Source organism: Oryctolagus cuniculus, chromosome 5 (assembly GCF_051225735.1).
Source record: "Oryctolagus cuniculus isolate XC-2025 breed Fujian yellow rabbit chromosome 5, ASM5122573v1, whole genome shotgun sequence".
In the NCBI taxonomy this organism is placed as follows: Eukaryota; Metazoa; Chordata; class Mammalia; order Lagomorpha; family Leporidae; genus Oryctolagus; species Oryctolagus cuniculus.
The window spans coordinates 128,549,709-128,569,313 of record NC_142871.1 but is presented as its reverse complement, the minus strand read 5'-3'; the positions used below and the strand labels follow the sequence as shown (position 1 = coordinate 128,569,313).

The 19,605-nt window shown below is 41.5% G+C and overlaps 1 protein-coding gene across 16 annotated transcripts in view; it reads left to right on the top strand.

The window, feature by feature from the left end:
- Nucleotides 1-19,605, top strand: part of NFYA (nuclear transcription factor Y subunit alpha) — a 26,014-nt gene extending 6,409 nt beyond the window's left edge. For 2 of the 16 annotated variants that reach the window (XM_008262886.5, XM_089333240.1), the window contains 9 exons: nt 869-1,016; nt 2,432-2,518; nt 5,430-5,576; nt 9,340-9,471; nt 9,657-9,762; nt 11,008-11,174; nt 12,268-12,441; nt 13,262-13,363; nt 17,197-19,605. In XM_008262886.5, the coding sequence (XP_008261108.1) occupies nt 942-1,016; nt 2,432-2,518; nt 5,430-5,576; nt 9,340-9,471; nt 9,657-9,762; nt 11,008-11,174; nt 12,268-12,441; nt 13,262-13,363; nt 17,197-17,250 (1,044 nt within the window). In that variant the 5' untranslated portion in view covers nt 869-941 and the 3' untranslated portion in view covers nt 17,251-19,605. Of the gene's footprint in view, nt 1-844; nt 1,017-2,431; nt 2,519-5,429; nt 5,577-9,339; nt 9,472-9,656; nt 9,763-11,007; nt 11,175-12,267; nt 12,442-13,261; nt 13,364-17,196 lie in introns of all 16 variants that reach the window. The other 14 variants (XM_089333242.1, XM_008262888.5, XM_070074103.2 and 11 more) reach the window with 11 other exon arrangements.

The window sequence follows — 19,605 nt, the reverse complement described above, 5'->3', positions numbered from 1 at the left end:
GACACAGCGCTGCTGTACCACCACTGTTGATCTGATATGCAACATAGCTGCTGTGTAACTAACTAATGGACAGGTAACATACACAGAGTAGATACACCAAAGATGTGGTCCTTGTCCTTGGTGAGACATGGCATGGCACGACTTTATTGCACTACTTAGAGTGGATGCAGTTTAAGACTTGTGGATTGTGTGTTTCAGAACTTGGTTGACCCAGGGTGACTAAAACCACACCAAAGATGAAACTGTAGATGAGGAGGCTACTGTATCTAATCTATAAATATCATTGTCTTCGTATAATTTCTTTTTATTGCTTGCTCTGGATTAAAATAAAACCTCCTAACCCGTCACTTGAGCTTTCTTAATGCTACCTAGTGGAGATTCTGTTAAGCAAAATATGTGACTTCAGTTCCGAGGTAAACTGAAATGAACCCTTGGAGTTTTAAAACACTTACTAAATGTGGTGGACCAGTGCAACGTGTTTGGTGGGCAGCAAATGTGTTTTACAAGTTAAAAAAACATATTCTCTAATGTATTTTGTGCATGCCCTAAAATCAGTGCTAACCATGTCTTGTGACAGAGATTTTAGCTTAATGAGTATTTCTAAGGTAGAAGTGTTGCTCTCGAAGTATTGAAAAGTAAGGCTGCCAACGAGAAATTACTAAAAGCATTTTCAAAACATGGGAAAATAGCACTAGGATATTGTTGCTATGATTGTGCTATTATAATCCTAGTTAAAAACATAAACATTTCTTATTCTCTTCTCCTGTTTCCTTGCAAATAAAGTACAATGATAAGTGGTCAAGGTTAATATCTGGCAAGGCCTTCATTGACAATCTCATTTTAGTTTTTTTCCCAACCTTTCTAATAGGAGCGTACTTCACAGTCATCTAGGATCTTCAGAGTGAAGCTCCCTGTGGGCAGGATCCAAACTTGGAGAGACTATGGAGCAGTATACAGCAAATAGCAATAGTTCGACAGAGCAGATTGTTGTGCAGGCTGGACAAATTCAGCAGCAGGTATGGAAGTAAAACTGCTTTAAATATCACAGCAAATAGAGCTGATAATAGCACTACTCAATTGGTTGGTTTATTACTGTGGGGAATTATCTGAGAGAAATCAGATCTTTTGAAATCCTGGGTCTGATGACTTGTGCTGAAAGACTATATCCAGTCCATGGCTACTAGAATCTGGTTTGCATGGGGGTCTGCTCTGATTGCCCCTTTATCTTATCCAAAGTCAGAACATCCGTTCTGTTCTCAGATGGAAATTTAGAGTTAGATTTTTTTCTGGATTTGGTTTGGTTATTTCCCTGCTCATTTGCGCTAACTTGTAGTTTAATAAGGGTTTAGTCAGCTTTCAAGAAATACACTTTTCTTTGATTGGGTCATAGATAACATTAGGATAATACACAGCTAGTCCTATGGATAAGCACACACTAGAAAGGAATTTATTCCTGCTGGCTTATTGCTAAGTAAGACAATTTTTTTTTTTTTTTTTTTGAATTTATACTTGGATTTCTTTTGGTTAAAACTTTACTTTTTTCCCTATCCCTAGAAGAAAAAAAAAGATTGATTCTACTTCTTTAGGCCAAGAGTAATACCTTGGTAATATATTGTTTTCAAAATGAAACTTAGGTAATACAGAAAAGTAATTGAATCCAGAGGGCAAAGAAAGTTAATCTAGTCTAATGATCCAACAAAAGAGCTACTCTTGATTAAAAGAAATTAATAACTTAAATCCCTTGCTTTTCCACCCTTCCATGCAGCTGCTATGGCTTTGGGAGCTACTTTAAAGGCCTTTTTAGAGAAGAGTATTGCAAAAAAAAAAAAAGGCCTTCCATTCAGACCAGTGCCATGGTGGGTGGATATTTGTTCTGCAGACCTTCCTGGGGAGTAGAGGTGTGGTGAGGGGAAGGAATAAAAATGTAAGATTGAATCAGAAAACATTGCTTCTAGGGTGGTCCAGCTGTGTAGACACAATCTTGCCTTGGGAACATAAGAGCAGTGACCTCATATTGGAGATAATGTGGTTAATTCTTTCTTTGTGATTGGGTTAAGCCCCAGAAATTCTTCCCTGTTGCTTCAAGGCTATTATAATACGGTAACTTCATTCTTGTGAACCCCACTGAAGAAAGAGCAGTAATTGTATAAGCAGAAGGATCAACTTCCTAGTGGGCTGTATTACAGATTTTTGTTTTAATAATGACAGCTGTTTGACCGTTTTGAGGCATGGAAGGATATTTTGAGGTCTAATAGAGGGATAAAGGGCTCATGTCTTTCATCCTTTTATCTTCAACAAAATGGTTTCAGTAGAGAGAGAGTCTGTCCCTTTTGAAAGACTTCCCTCCTCTCACAAGAGGTAAGGCAATCTCGTGTCTCGTAGTTCATTTCTTTCCTGACACATTCCAAGCTCTTCCTGTTCCTGTTCTCAGCAGCAGGGTGGTGTCACTGCTGTCCAGTTGCAGACTGAGGCCCAGGTGGCATCCGCCTCAGGCCAGCAAGTCCAGACCCTCCAGGTAGTGGTGCCCTCTCTGACTCTCTGTGAGCACTGCATGAACTTCTCTGCTCCTCACGTCTGGTGCTGTTTGTGTTAGGCTCTCAGGTCGGCATGGCACAGTCAGTTGCATGTCTTTGGTGCCGCTAATTTGTCTTTGAGGCTTATAAGATGCCAGTTTTCTAATGCTTCATGCCAAGTCATGTAGTGGCTGACCCCTGTATGAAGTCTGTGAAAACTGCATTTGGCTAGTGTGTTTCTTTGGGAGTACCTAGAAAAATGGTATGAGTGACAGGAAGAAGTTCTTACAAGTGGCATTCTGACTTAATCAGAGCCCAGGCTCTGTCATCTGATTGCCTGGCAAAATGTCATGAGCTTGCATTATAGTGAATATGATACACACACACGTAAACTAGACTAGTCTGTGCCTTATTTTTAATTAAAAGAGAAACTCAACTTCAAAACAACCATTGCACTTGTCAAGGTATATCTACACACTAAATGTTAGTTTCTTGTTAACTACTACTTTTTCATTACCTTTTCTAAGGAAATAGTGATCTGATTACTAGAACCACAAAGAGTACCTCATATAGCTCTTGACTGAGCAGGATGGGATGTGCTGTCACATCTCAGGTGTCAGAGCCACTATAAGAATTCTTAGTTAACCAGCATGGTTCTATAACATTATGTATGGCCAAGTTAAACATCATAAGTTGGCCAATTCCTATGTAAGAATGACTGTAGGAAAGCTAGTCTTCTCTGTGTCTTCAGGAAATTTTGACTGAAAATGACCTTATTTTTGAGAAATGGGCAGGATTTGGGTTCCCTGCCTTTTCCTCCTAATTTAGCAGAGACAGTTCAGCTCAGTTCAAAGTAGGACCTAGAATGTAGACTTAGCATCTCACCTTGTTACCAGTGCCACTGAGTATCCTGCAGTTAATTGTCCCTTACGGTAATCAAATTACCCTCTCAGTGCCCACAGTAGTGTTTGCTGATGACATATAACCAATTCTTAACACAAATTAGAAGCTAGGACAAGAAGAGCTTATAGGTACTCCTGAACTGTACTTAAATCTCAAAGTTCCACAGCATGTTCATGTTTTTCATGCCTGCTTCATCTTATTGATGTATAAAAGAATATTTTGGATTGTCATTAACCACTGCGGAATGGAACATAACATACTCCTAACTATATGGCTTTTTTCCTGATGCATGTGTCCTTGTAATCATTCTCATGCTATAAACACTGAATTTTTTTAGTCTCAAAAATTGTTTATCATGTACACATATAGCATGTCAGTGGGGGAAGAAATAAAGATGATGGGTAGCCATAGATTGTATTTGAAAGAAATAGAAACATTTTATAGAAATCATGTAAACCTTTCCTCTAGGAGTCTCATTAGTTTTGGAGAATTTTAAACAGTTCCTTCCATTGTCCATGTGATAAGTATTCTGAGAAGTCCTTCCTGATAAAGCACCGTGCATTGGTATAGCAGAGGGAATTTGAATAGGGAAGTAATTGACGGAGAACACATGAGAAAGTCCATGAAGTCCTTAAAAGTAATATGGAATTTCTTAAGAGATAGTTCAACAAAACCTAGGATTTACATATTACTGGTGATTCTGATCAGCGGTGGTGATGGTTAGAAGAACTTACTTAATCTACATATCTAGGACAGATTGATCTTTTATTTGAACATACTTTCACAATTAATCATACTTTTACTGGCATTAAGAATAAATATTTTAGTCATGAATTTTTTTCTATTAGAAATAATTCTTCAAGGATGAAATTTGAAAGTTTTATTTATTTGAAAGGTAGAATTATGGAGAAGCAGAAAGAGAGAGGTCTTCCATCCACTGGTTCGCTCCCCAAATGGCTGCAACTGCCAAGCTGAGCTAATCCGAAGCCAGGAGCTTCTTCTAGGTCTCCCACATGGGTTTGGGAACCTAAGGACTTAGGCCATCTTCTGTTGCTTTCCCAGGCCATGGCAGAGAGCTGGATCGGAAGTAGAGTAGCCAGGTCTCAAACCGGCGCCCATACTTCCGGGGAATCTTTAGTAATGGGATTTTTTTTTTTTTTAAGATATATTTATTTATTTGAAAAGTAGAGTTAGAGAGACAGAGACAGAGGAAGTTTCCATCCAGAGCTGGGTCAGTCCGAAGCCAGGAGCCAGGAACTTCTGGGTCTCCCACGTCGGTACATGAGCCCAAGGACTCGGGCCATCATCTGCTTTCCCAGGCCATAGCAGAGAGCTGGATTGGAAGTGGAGCAGCCAGGATTTGAACCAGTGCCCATATGGGATGCCAGCACTGGCAGTGGTGGCTTTACCTGCTACGCCACAGCACTGGCCCCAATAATGGGATCTTTAAACAACCAACATGCCCAGAATTCTCAGAGTAAGGTGAAGAGGGCAAAAGGTGTGCAGTTGCATTTTTGCTTAAGAGACAATGCAGAGAAAGGGTTCTTTGCATAAACTTTGAGAGCTGCTTGTTCCCCAGTCTTCTGCTTCCCCAGCTAGGCATTATGGTTTACTGTGTTCAGGCTGTTTAGAATTTGCACTCTGCTGTCATCACCACCATCCCTCTCCATCTTGTTGCCTCCTCTGCAGCCCTCGCTGGAGACCACACCTGAATATTGCCTTTTAAAGGCAATAGCCTTGATGTTTTCATTAAATGTTTGTCAGGAATGTACCCTGTGTTTGGTGATGAATCCCTTATATCTGTTGAGACTTCCCAAGGACTCTAGATGTACTCCATTATATCTGACCTTAAAGTAGTCAACTTGGCATTTAGCCAAAGATAGACACTAAGGGAATAAGTCTTCTACTTTTTCCTTCTGGCAAGGCAACAGAATATATCCAGTGATTGTGTGTTGATAAAAGCTATTTTATCTCTTAATTTTACTTCATTGTTGCTATTTTATTTCATTCTAGGTCCAGGGGCAGCCATTAATGGTACAGGTCAGTGGAGGTCAGTTAATCACATCAACTGGCCAACCCATCATGGTCCAGGCTGTCCCTGGTGGACAAGGTCAAACCATCATGCAAGTACCTGTATCTGGGACACAGGGTTTACAGCAGGTGAGTGGTATGAAAACTGTTGAAGCAGTATGTCAGGATAGGTTTTATGGAACAGGATGTTGCACAGTCTTTGACAATTAACATTGCATTGAAATGCATTTTACCCCCATTTTGCATTTAGCCAATTTTCTACCTTTATGTTATAAAGCAAAGTAATGCAGAAACTGGATGTGTAGGAGGGACTAAGATATTAGGGCATCATTTTGAATAGCTGTGAAAATATAGAGACATGAGAATCTAGTTTATAAAGTGATTTGGTAATGTGACTTACGTTGGCACTTCCAGGAGGTGGGAGAAAAATTAAATCTGCTTTGGAAATTGTTGTCTTGGGTCAGAAATGTTTTTGTTTCTTTCCATATACTGTTATTTGGGTTACCTAGTAAGTAACGAAGAAAGTATTTCACTTCCAACCTAAACACCAGAAAAATTTAATAACCTGAAATTCTTTATTTTAAAAGTATTGAAAATAAATAACTGATGTTTTTCCTGGAAAGTTAGGAGAGGAACAAAATGAGCAAAAAAGAAAGCTAATTAAATAGAAAACTAACAGAAATGTATAAAGGATAAATAGAAACTAGATTCTTTAAACCAATAAAATATATAAATCTACTTAAAAGACTGTTTAAGAAACAGAATGTAAAAAGTACATAAGAGAAAGATACAGAAGAGATTAAAAGAAATGTGTAGGCAACTCTGGGGTTGCATTTTAAAATTAGAGACACCAGGGCAGGCATCATGGTGTAGATGGTTCAGCAGCACTTGTGTTGCCCGCTTCCCATTATCAGCACCAGTTCAAGTCCTGGCTACTCTGCTTCTGATCCAGTTTTCTGCTGATGCATCCTGAGAGGCAACAAATTATGGCCCAACTACTTGGGCCCTTGCCACACACATGGGAGATCTAATGGAAATCCGGGTTCCTGGGTTTGGTCTGGCCCAGCCCTGGCTATTACAGTGGACCAGCAAAGAGAAGATTGTTGTCTGTCTGTCTCTGTCTTTCAAATAAATGAAAATAAATATATTAAAAAAATTAGACTTACAAAGTTGTCAAACATTTTTTAAAAGTGATTAGAATCGGGGCCAATGCTGTAGCATAGAGGGTAAAGCTGCCTCCTGTGACACTGGCATCTGTGTGGGCGCTGTTTCAAGTCCCAGCTGCTCTGTTTTTCATCCAGCTGCCTGCGAGCGCACCTGGGAAAATGGTGGAAGATAGTGTGTTTCACTATCTTTTAAATCAGGGATAGGAAGTGTCCTGTAAAGCCCTCAGAATCATTGGGTCTGGTCTTGCCAAGGCAACCACAGGCAGGACTTGACGTTCAATAAATCTGTATGAGGCTAAATTTTAAGTTGACAATTTTTATAGCCTGAAAATGTTACACATATGTAAATGGCCCTTGGCAGACAGATTCCCCATCTCTGTTTTAAATACATAAACCTTGGGGCCAGCGCTGTGGTGTAGCAGGTAAAGCTGCTGCCTGTGGTGCCGGCATCCTATATGGGTGCTGGTTCAAGTCCCAGCTGCTCCACTTCCAATCCAGCTCTCTGCTATGGCCTGGGAAAGCAGTGAAGGATGGCCCAAGTACTTGGGCCCTTGCACCCGTGTGGGAGACCTGGAGGAAGCTCCTAGCTCCTGGGTTCAGATCAGTACAGGTCCAGCCATTGTGGCCATCAGGGAGTAGAACCAGCGGATGGAAGACCTCTTTCTCTCACTCTCACTCCCTGCCTCTCTGTAACTCTGCCTTTCAAAATAAAATAAAATAAATATTTGAAAAAATACTTAAATCTTTTTATTTAGTAATCTGACATTTGAGACTTAGAAGAAAAGTGTCAATAGTAAGGAGAAAATATACAAAGAAATCACAGCATAGCACTAGTCAAAAACATATAATCTGTAGTATAAAGGATGAATGGTTGACTTAATAGTGGAATATTTTATCTTTGTAATTAACCAGTTTTCTGTGGTTATATGGTGTGAGCATGGAAAGGAAGGTGAGGGGGGAACTATTAACTTGCTATATAAGTAGAAAAAAATCAACCATGATCACACTGCTTGTAAATCAAAGTTGGAATGTTGCTCATTCCTTTGTATTTTCATGCATAATTTTTGGGCATAATTGTACCACACAGGTAGTGAGAGGTTGCCTTGTTTTAATTCCATCATAATGGTCAATCAATTTGATGAATCAGAATTTCTAATTTACAAAGTATGATTTTGCTTTTGTGGGTTAAGTTACTATAGACATTTAGGCAGGATCTTTTATTTTTTTCAGCTGAATTCTTTTTTTGTTGTTTAAAGATTTATTTATTTGAAAGAGTTACAGAGAGGCAGAGAGAGGTCATCCATCCACTGGTTCACTCCTCAGATGGCCACAATAGCCAGAACTGGACTGATCTGAACTCAGGAGCCAGGAGCTTCCTCCCGGTCTTCCAAGTGGGTGCAGGGGCCCAAGCACTTGGGCCATCTTCTGCTGCCTTCCCAGGCCATAGCAGAGAACTGGATCGGAAGTGGAACAGCCAGGACTCAAACCAGTGCCAATATGGGATGCCAGCACCTCAGGTGGTGGCTTTACCTACTATGCCACAGTGCCAGCCTCTTTCAGTTGTACTCTTACAGTAATTTCTTTGAAGTGGAGATTGCTTGGGCAAAGGATAAGAGCAGTTTTAAGGCAATTGGCATACTTTTGCCAAGACACAGTTGTAGTTAAGATTAAAAATAGTTTCTGCATTTCTCCATGCATAAATGTATGAGGCTTTAAATATATTTTCTCTGTGTGCTTTCCTCAATTTCACACTGCTGTTTCATTTCAGTTGTCTCTCTGCCTCCTTTTTACCCTGCTTTTCCTTCTTTTTCTCCATTGTTGAATAGAGACGTGTGATACAGTGCTGGGAACAAGACATTGTGAGTGCAGTGACTCAGCTTCATTCCCAGGTCTACCATTAAACAGGGTTTACGATCTTGGCCAACTCACTCACCTGAGTTTCCTCACCTAAAAATTCAGTTTATATCAGTTGATGTCTTGGGTTCATTCTAGCTCTAAATTCTGTGACTTGTGGGTTGTTTTTGCTATAAGAGATTTGATAGTGTTGTCTTATTTCCCTTCTTCCAAGTAAGACTAACTGATCAAGCTAAAAAATCATTTTCTGTTATATGTTTGTAAAGCTCTAGTTTCATAGTCTTAGAGTGTTATATAAGAAATTCTCTGAAGTATTCTTTAGATAGCCATTTTTTTCAGAGTATTAGGAAAAATCTATACATGGATTTCAAAATTTTTACACTAAAAATTTTTTTTAAGATTTATTTATTTGAAAGGCAGAGTTGCTGAGAGAGATTTTCCATCCTCTGGTTTACTCCCTAAGTGGCTGCAACTGCCAGGGCTGGTCCTGGCCAGAGCCAGCAGCCAGGAGCTTCTTCCAAGTCTCCCATGTGGGATCAGGGGCCCTAGCACTGGGGCCATCTTCTGCTGCTTTCCCAGGCTTATTATCAGGGAGCTGGATTGGAAGTAGAGCAGCTGGGACTTGAACTGGTACATTCAATATGGGATGCTGGCATCACAGGACTTAACCCTCTGTGCCATGACACTGGCTCCCCCTTTCATTTCATGAATAGAAAATAAAATAGTCTCTAATTCATAATTGACAACAAGATTCCTATTTTTTCCCTCTTTAGAATAGCTCCTGCTTTTTAGAGGAATTTAAATAATTTTCAGAGCCCAAGGGAAACCAGTGTCGGTAGGGTACTATCCTTTCTTTGTGTTCGCTTCCACAGATCCAGTTGGTTCCTCCAGGACAGATCCAGATCCAAGGTGGGCAGGCTGTGCAGGTGCAGGGCCAGCAGGGCCAGACTCAGCAGATCATCATTCAGCAGCCCCAGACGGCCGTCACGGCTGGCCAGACTCAGGTAACTCCTCCAGCACTGTCAACACAGGAGCATAGCCCGATTTGGAAGGATCAGAAAACTGAGCCAGATACTTCATATTTTGTGGAAACAGGAGTGAAGAGCATCAGAGATGGTTTTCTTAAAAAGGGTCACATCATCATTTTCTTTGTGGCCATTTAATTGTGTCGTTTTTTTATCTCCTACAGACGCAGCAGCAGATCGCTGTCCAGGGGCAGCAAGTGGCACAAACAGCTGAAGGACAGACCATTGTCTACCAGCCAGTTAATGCAGACGGCACCATTCTCCAGCAAGGTAGGGGTGCCATAAGTTTCCCTGGACCACTTGGGGCATTCTTTTTATCCCTTGAACAACACAAAAAAAAAGTTTCCCCTAGGTCTCCCTCAGTGTTTGCTTCTTTGTCGCCTAGGCATGACCAACATTGATTCCATTCGTAGTAGTTCTTACAGTGGTTGTTAAAAGACTGGTCCTAGGGATTATGTAAGCTTTCAGGGAAGAAAACAGTTCTAAATAGAAGATTGGAAATGCAGGACTTCCTTATTGGTAAAGGGAGAAATAAATCAGAAATCAAGTTTGCATTTAAAATACTGTTGCTGCTTATGCTTGTTCCCTTTCCCCTGTCACTCCAATATTAATCGATTCCAAGAAGACTTCTTATATGCCTACTATAGATAACAGCACTTTACTGTATACGTAATATTTGATAAAAGGGAAAGAAGCGTTCCCAGAGAGCCTCTAATATAGTAAGGGAGAGTGGAACAAGTAAATTCAATATAGAGCTCTTTTGGAAGTATGTTCTAGAAAAAGATGACGCATAAATAAAGGAGAGATCTGTTAGCTAGGGAGGAAGAGTACTTGAACTAGACTTGAATGTTTTGGGAAGTATTTGTCAGCTATTCAGATAGTTAATCCAGAAAAGATATCTCAGGTTCCATGACCAAAGGTTTGACTTGTGATACAAATTTTGCAGTACATAAGATCTAGACTGCATTAACCGTGTCTGTGATTCAGGGGAGGGTCTGACTGGATTGAGTCATGGCAAGAGCTCACGCAAATGATGATTGATTTCCTCAGTGTGCTGTTAATTTTAGGGGGATTTGAAGCACTTGATTTAATTTTAAGTTTTGGTCCTGCAAAGTCAGTCCAAGATAAGCAAATTCTAAGTTTATAAAATCTCAGTCCTAAAGTAGTCTGTTCCATGTATAAGATCAGTGGGTATAGTTAAAGTCAGAATGAGCCATGGAAGGGTAGGCTCTAGCCTTTCTCACCCACTTTTGAAAACTCTTAGTGGAATGCCTGGGGAAATGTCCATTTGAAGAATAGATTTCATCAGAACTGGGAATAGAATTTCAGATTGTTATTACTTGGATTATATATAGCAAAACAAAGTAAGAGTGGGAGAGTACTTTTTTCACTTTGTGTGTTTCACTGTTTTTCCAGGGTGACTGTATACCAGACAGAAGAGGGACTAACTGTGTTCCCTTCTCTCTGTTCTTTATGCCTGTTTTTTTGTTTGTTTTATGTTTTATTTTCTTAAAGTTACAGTCCCTGTTTCAGGCATGATCACCATCCCAGCAGCCAGTTTGGCAGGAGCACAGATTGTTCAGACAGGAGCCAATACCAACACAACCAGCAGTGGACAAGGAACTGTTACTGTGACACTGCCAGTGGCAGGCAATGTGGTCAATTCAGGAGGGATGGTCATGGTAAGAACACTGATCGCTCAGCTCACTGTTCTCATGTGATAAAACTTGCCATATATCTATCTTTGAAGATTTCTTGAACTTACAACTCTGGTAAAACTATTTATAATGTTGACTTCTTGAAATTGAGATTGATCCTTAAGGCACTTAACGGTGATCTGCTTTTGCCATAACATCACAATAAACTGTAATACATTCTGTACCTACTGTGTACCCAGGGACTGTTCTTGATACTGGGGATACAGCAGTGAGTAAATAGGTATAAATATCTAATTTTATGTAATTCTGTTCAGAATCCAAATAATTAAGGGAGACCAGGCCACTACTGTGGTGGATGAAACAAGAAATAAACCAAAATTGGATTGTAATCAATAGAGAAATATAAAAAAAAGTGTGGTTTGAATATATATTGAGAAAATGGAAAAAGAGTTGGGTGATGTGCATGAAAGCTAAACCCCCATATGTCAATATAGTATGTTGAGACACAGGACCTAAAATGGATAAATTGAGAATGGGTGATGGAATTCTGCAGAGGTGAAGGAAGCTACCAGAAGAATTTATACCATTGTTCATAGTGGCTGTGGGTGGGACACAGGAGCCTGTTAACTTGTTTGTCGATCTAGTACAGTGTTGTTTGTTTGTTTCTTTTTTTTTTTTTTTAAGAAAAAATAGGATTGAATTGAATAGTAAACTAGTTTAATTAAATTAGGTCTGTGAGTCTATCTGTATTTAGTAATGCTTAGTCAGTCTGCCTTCCTTCTTTAGTGATGTTTCATTGTCTGAGAATTACTGTTTCTAACCATTAAATGGCAATAGACACACCTAGGAAGTTGAGCCATGCGTGGACATGAATTTTAGGCATGGTATATTAATTCTCAGTGGCTCCTGAGCCCACTGTGGCAGAATCATCTGGGATGTTTGCTTCTGAAGTGCAAAGCTTTTATGTAAATATTTTCCAAGAGTCTGCATGTCACTAAGTACCCTATAAAAATTATTTTTTGAGGCATTCAGAAGAAAAGAGATTAACAGGGACCAAGAAACTTTGCTGTGCCCACACATCGGGCCACTGATAACCCCTGGTTTCCTCTTCATGCAGATGGTGCCTGGAGCTGGCTCTGTGCCTGCCATACAAAGAATCCCTCTACCTGGGGCAGAGATGCTTGAAGAAGAGCCTCTCTATGTGAATGCCAAACAGTACCACCGTATTCTTAAGAGGAGGCAAGCCCGCGCCAAACTAGAGGCAGAAGGGAAGATTCCAAAGGAAAGGAGGGTGTGTATAACACTGAGAAGGATGTAAAAAGAGAACTAGGAAGTTCTACTTCAGAAATTGCCTTTGATTTTATTTATTTCTTTGAATACCTTCCAAACAATTGAAATTATATAGCAGTTCTCTTTTAGAATTGTTTTACTATATGTACCTTCAGCTACAATAATGACAACAAACTAGCTTAAATAAGATTTTATTTTTTTCTTACATAAAAGAATTGGAGAGAGAAACTGTCCCGAGCTGGTAGTAAGTACTTCACTGCAGTTCTCAAGACCTCTACTTTTCCTGTCTCATTGCTCCACTATTGTTGGTGTGCTCTTCAGAAACCAAGCTGGTTCCCTGGGCTCCACCCTAGAAGCAAAGGGAACAAGAATGACAGTCATTCATATCTGGCACACTTTGTTTCAGGCAAACTTTCAAGAAGTTTCCTACATCTCTTTAGTCAGAATTTAGTTCACTGGTCACACTTGCCTACTAGGAAGACTAGAAATGCAGTCGTTCCACTGCGCAGCTATTTGCTCTATTGTTTTATTTCTTATTGAGGCAGAAGGGACGGGATATATGTTAGAAGATAGTGATCTCTGCTATACTCACTTCTGCAAAAAAATTCATTTGGCATTCACTCTTAGGTGGTTATATGTAACCCGCTGTTTTACTGACTTAGTACTTTTTCTCTGACACTTTTCTCTGTAATTCAAAGTCCTCATTGTCCCCTATGGCTTTGATCACAGCTGTCTTGAACTTTTAAGGATGGATTTGTGCTCTAGATAACTGTGCTGATTCTAGCTAATGGTTCAACAGCTTTATTATTCCCTTGTTTCAGAAATACCTGCATGAGTCTCGGCACCGTCATGCCATGGCTCGGAAGCGTGGTGAAGGTGGACGATTTTTCTCCCCCAAGGAAAAGGATAGTCCTCATATGCAGGTAAGAATATATAGTCCTAAAAAAAAAAAAAAGGGCCGGTGCCGCGGTTCACTAGGCTAATCCTCCGCCTTGCAGCGCCGGCACACCGGGTTCTAGTCCCGGTCGGGGCGCTGGATTCTGTCCTGGTTGCCCCTCTTCCAGGCCAGCTCTCTGCTGTGACCAGAGAGTGCAGTAGAGGATGGCCCAAGTGCTTGGGCCCTACACCCCATGGGAGACCAGGATAAGTACTTGGCTCCTGCCATTGGATCAGCACGGTGCGCCGCCGCAGCGCGCCAGCCGCGGCAGCCATTGGAGGGTGAACGAACGGCAAAGGAAGACCTTTCTCTCTGTCTCTCTCTCACTGTCCACTCTGCCTGGGGGAAAAAAAAAAGAATATATAGTCCTTTCGTTCTTTATTGCTTTGTATTTTCTTGGGTTGAAGCATTTAGCAACATCTTCTGGTGTTTGCACACTCAGAGATTAATATTCTCTAAACTGGACGCAAGCTTGTGTCCGATTCCCTTTGATCTTAAAAGCACTAAAGATCTTTAATCCAGTGGCCTTTCTTCTAATTCTTCTTCTTCTTTTTTTTTTTTTTTTTTTTTAATTTGAGAGGCAGAAAGACGGAGCTCCAGTCTGTTGGTTCACTCCGCAAATGCCTACACAGCTGGGGCTGGACCAAGGCCAGAGCCAGAGTCTGAATGCAATCCAGTTCTATGTAGGTGACAGGAAATACAATTTCTTGAGCCATCATTGCCTCCTCCCGGGCCTGCATGGGCAGGAAGCTGGAGTCAAATTGGAATCAAGAATTGAATCTAGGCACTCAGATATTGAACACAAGTATCATAACCGCTACACTAAAGGCTTGTTCCCCAATAAGCACTTTTTAATTGAATCTTTATAGCAACCTTAATTGCCATGAAATGAGAATCATCTTCATTTTATAATTGAAACTGAAGTTTAAAAAGGTTAGTTTAGTAATTTGCCTAATGTAAAATACTCACTAAAATGGAGCAAACCCAGGTAGTATAATTCCAGAGTTTACCCTGTTAACTACCTCACTGGCTTAGACATCTAATACACCTGATTATCTTATAGGCATTTCTGAGTCAGTGTATCCAAAATAGAATTGTGATTTGTTTTTTGCATCTGTAATAATCCATCTCAACAAATGATATGTTCATCTGCCCACACTAAAGTTTCAAACTGTCCAATTCTTGAAGTTAACTTTTATTTAATTGTTCAAGATTGTTTCTTTCACTAGGCCGAGCCTTGTGAAGGGTAAAGAATTTTGTTCTCAGTTACATTTATTGGACTTGTAATGTCCAGTTGAGAGCAAGCACTCAATAAATGTTTCTTGAATTGGTGGGTTCCTCCCATTATGTATGAGATCACATTCTACCTGCACTGTTACAGGATCCTCTAACTTGATCTCCAGTCTTCTTCTAATTCTTTATTTATTTATTTATTTATTTTTAAAGGTTTATTTATTTCCTTGAAAGTCAGAGTTACACAGAGAGAGAGAGAGAGAGGTCTTCCATCCGATGGTTCACTCCCCAATTGGCCGCAACATCTAGAGCTGCACCCATCCAAAGCCAGGAGCCAGGAGCTTCTTCTGGGTTTCCCACACAGGTGCAGGGGCCCAAGGCCTTGGGCCATCTTCTAATGCTTTCCTAGGCCATAGCAGAGAGCTGGATTGGAAGTGGAGCAGCCGAGTCTTGAACTGGCGCCCATATGGATGCTGGCACTTCAGGCCATGGTGTCCACCCAATCAGTCCCCTGTTCACAGATGCACGCTGGCTCCTCATTTCTTAACTGCATGAAATCTCAAACGGTTTCCTATGTGGTTTCTTAGCAACTTTGTCTCTCAGCAGTCACAGTAGGCTTCCTCATTGTCCCTGTATGTGAGCATTAAGGACTCCTTCAGTGTTACTATTCCTTACCTGTAGTGTGAGAATACCTCCTTTCTCAACGCTGTTCATTCATGCATGCATTTTGTGTGTATGGATGGCCAGGTGTAGGGCATTGTGTCAAGACCTATCCTCATTCTACAAAGATGCTTCAAAAAAATTGTGGGGAAATGGAGTTTAAAAATTAAAAAGTATGGCCGGCGCTGCGGCTCAATAGGCTAATCCTCTGCCTGCAGCGCCGGCCCACCGGGTTCTAGTCCCGCTCAGGGCGCTGGATTCTGTCCTGGTTGCCCCTCTTCTAGGCCAGCTCTCTGCTGTGGCCCGGGAGTGCAGTGGAGGATGGCCCAAGTCCTTGGGCCCTGCACCCGCATGGAGACCAGGAGAAGCACCTGGCTCCTGCCTTCAGATCAGCGTGGTGCGCTGGCCACAGTGCACCGGCCACGGCGGCCATTGGAGGGTGAACCAAAGGCAAAGGAAGACCTTTCTCTCTGTCTCTCTCTCTCTCTCTCACTGTCCACTCTGCCTGTCAAAAAAGAAAAAAAATTAAAAAGTACAAGTTGAGGCTGGCGCCGCGGCTCACCAGGCTAATCCTCCGCCTAGCGGCGCCGGCACACCGGGTTCTAGTCCCGGTCGGGGCGCCGGATTCTGTCCCGGTTGCCCCTCTTCCAAGCCAGCCCTCTGCTGTGGCCAGGGAGTGCAGTGGAGGATGGCCCAGGTGCTTGGGCCCTGCACCCCATGGGAGACCAGGAAAAGCACCTGGCTCCTGGCTCCTGCCATCGGATCAGCGCGGTGCGCCAGCCGCAGCGCGCCGGCCGCGGCGGCCATTGGAGGGTGAACCAACGGCAAAGGAAGACCTTTCTCTCTGTCTCTCTCTCTCACTGTCCACTCTGCCTGTAAAAAAAAAAAAAAAAAAAAAAAAAAAAAGTACAAGTTGTGAACTTTTTGAAGACCCCCCTCACATATTTGCTAGCAATATGGCCTTGATCAAGTTGGACTCTTAGCCCTTTCTTGATAAAGTGGAATACTGATGAATATATCAGAGTAATGTTGCGGGAATTTTGTGTAATAATCTATGTTATGCTCCTAGTTAGCATATGCCAAGTGCATAGTGACTGTCCAGAAACTGCTGAATATTCTTACTCATTGTTCAATACCCAGAAACCTTCGGCTTTTTATGGTTTTGCATACTGAGGTTTTAGAGCCTTGCTATGGAACTTAAAGGCGGTTGCAAAAAAGCTTTCAAGAGGTGATCCTTGTCTTCTTACTGCAGATCTTAAGTGGGAAGCAGTAGAGAGTTTACTGGAAAGAAGATTAACTGAGAGCCAAGAGATTGGGGAATTACTCCTTGCTGGGCTGCTAGCTACCTTTCTGACTTAGTCTAGGCAAATCACTTGACCCATCCCAGCTTCAGGTTTATCTGCAAGTGTGATGTATGGATTCTAATGCTTTTCCAGCCTACTAAGTACTCAGAATTTAAAAGTGATCAGAAAATAACAACCGAGAAATACAGCATGACATGGTTCCTCTTTGTCTGTTTCTTAGCCACCCGAATACAGTTTACCCTTAAGGGTAGTACACAGTGCAAGGTGCTTAAGAAAGAGGTACACTGTCAGCTCTGGGGTGTTTGGTGATGGAGGCCCAGACCAGGCTTTAACTCCTCCTAAGGATAAGGCTAGGGGTAAGCATTGTAGCACAGAAGGTGAAGCCACTGTTTGGGATGCCCACATCCACATCGAGGGAAAGACTATCGAGTGCCAGTTAGGTCCCTGCTAATGCATCCTTAGGGGGGGCAACAGAAGAGGGACTACGTATGCAAACTTTGATTCAATAGTAGGCCTTTGGTTTACTTGGCAAAATTAAGTATATTCCTTTGAGGATGAGAACCAGGAATTACTTGTTGCTTTACAAGGACTTTAATCATTATCATGCTGTCTTTGCCTCTAGGATCCAAACCAAGCCGATGAGGAAGCAATGACACAGATCATCCGAGTGTCCTAACCCCAGGCCATGTGATGGAGCTGATCAAGGTCATGTTCAGGAAATTGATCAACTCTTCCAGCGGGACACTGATGATCAGTCTGCCCTTTTCTACAGGACAGAAACCACTTAGTTTTTAATAAGTGGCTCAGTATTACAATTGCAGCAGTGTCTGGCAAATTGAAGTTGCAAGCCTTTGTCTCACCTTTTCAGTCAGGACCTATTTCAGACTGTTGATGACATTGACATTTCATGGATGAGGAGGATGCACGGAGATACATGCCAGCCCAGCCGTACTTACAGCACTTAATGTTGACTGGTGAAGCCAGCCAGCCATCTCACCAGGGGATAACAACCTCCTCAACCTAGACCGCACTCAGGGAAGCTGCAGTGCACAGCTTCCCATGGAATCTGGACAGCGTCTCTCTGGTGGGGGATCGCAGGCTGCCTAACTGAATAGACTCTTTGTATTCAGAGATGGCTTCCAGACAGGGAAGTTCTTTCCATCTTGTGATATGGAAACAATAATTTCTCTGAGATACACTCATCTAATCTGTGGTAATAATAAGAATCTGTCTGTACAGATGGCAGGTTGATATTTTTGGACTCCAGCCAAGAAAAAGCTTCATTGTGGGGAAAAAAGAATAGAAGACGCTAGCACTAAAAATATACATTGTTGAAACTCTTTTTAGCTTTGACAAGTTTTAGTCTGCTTGTCCCTCTGTTGACAGGTCATCTGGACCATAGTTCTTGCTGTGGCTCCTTGTAAGACAATTTCAAGGGTACTGGACCTTGAGACTGCCTTTGCTAAGTGAAGAACAGAGCTCTTCAACACCATCTGTGCTGAGGCACTTGAGGACACTTGCAGGTACTCCTAAATGGAGAGCTAGGCTAGAGATTTTCAATCATAGGCCTTGCAGCAGCATTTGGAATTTGAGGTTTCATGTGTGTTTCAGTCTGGAAGGAGAGAGAGTAGTATGTATCTCACGTTTTGTTTTAGAGTACGATTCTCCAGTGGATGGATACCTGGAGTTGATTCTTAAGATGAGAGAGACTAATTCATAATTACACTAAAACCTTTTAATACGCACTGAAAGGAAGAAGTGTGAGATTGGGGTCTGGAAAGTTTCTGGAAAGCAGTGTTCGATTACACTGACCTGCTAGAGTACCAGGTGGATGTTGGTTCCACTCCTGCTGTGCTTTGTGCTGGCCCCAGAGAGCATTCTCATTCTTCCCATGGCAGCTGATTCTTTGGTGCCAGTTTCCATTTCTTTTCTCATTTTTCCCTAGGCCTTGTGCAGAAGGGTTTTCACATTGAATCCATATTATGGGAATAACCTGTAGACTGGAAATAGATGCCTACGGGGTCAGAACCTGGGCCATGGTTCCCAGAATGGGTTGTGCCTCCACAATCCATTCTTTTCTAGATGTTGAACCCTGAGAGAACTATGGTAGTGTTTCAGAAGTATGAGTTGCCTTCTCTGGAAATGAGGGAAAAGCCAGGAATTTCATTGGGAAGAACAGTTGGGATTGACATGCTTAGATGAGTAAAGAAAAGAAATTGAACCTCAGAAGCAAACATCCGAGAGAGAGATTATGGTGTTGATAGAGATGCACAACTATGCAAAAGTACACAGGAGGAGAAATAGCTTCCTCGTGCTGGAAATTGAGCCTTCTGCCTGGCTCCAGATGCCAGAGGGGCTGACCCTGTAGAAGTCTAAGGGACAGAGTTCAGAAAGAAATTTCTCAGACCTAATTTCTAGTTCTTAAGCCAACAGCAGTTCTAAAATGCTATTTATTTGTGTTTGTAAGTTTGTACATAATACCAACGTCATTGTTGCTGAGTTTTTTTTATGGGGGGGGGGTTGAATTTGAATTCTGTTTTGTTTGAAGTGCTTCAGCTGTCATTTGTCATTGCATTTCAGATAGCTCATGACTCTTTTATTGTAGTCATCTTAGCACACCATAATGGCCCACAAAGTGGGGGCAGGAGGCTGATGTTTCGAGTCTTTATTTGTTACTAGTCCTTTTCCTCATTTGTCCTTGGAACTGTAGTAATGACCTCACAAATGTGGAATGAATGGGTGAATAATTGGTTTAATGCATAGTCATGTCACTTTTTGAGTGCTCTTTTTGCAGGATAATTGTAAGTGTATATTTTAATTACACTGGTACATTGCCATATCAGTGTCTATGCCACTGGCTGGACCAATAGCATTTTTTTGCTATAGGGTGCCTGATGACGATGTCTTGATTTTCCTTTGGGACTCAACTATCTAGGTTTTTTTCCCCTCAGCAGTAGGGGAGTACTGGTGATTGATCATTGATGTCATTGCAATTGTTATTTTTTAAAATAAATTTGTAAAAATACTAAAA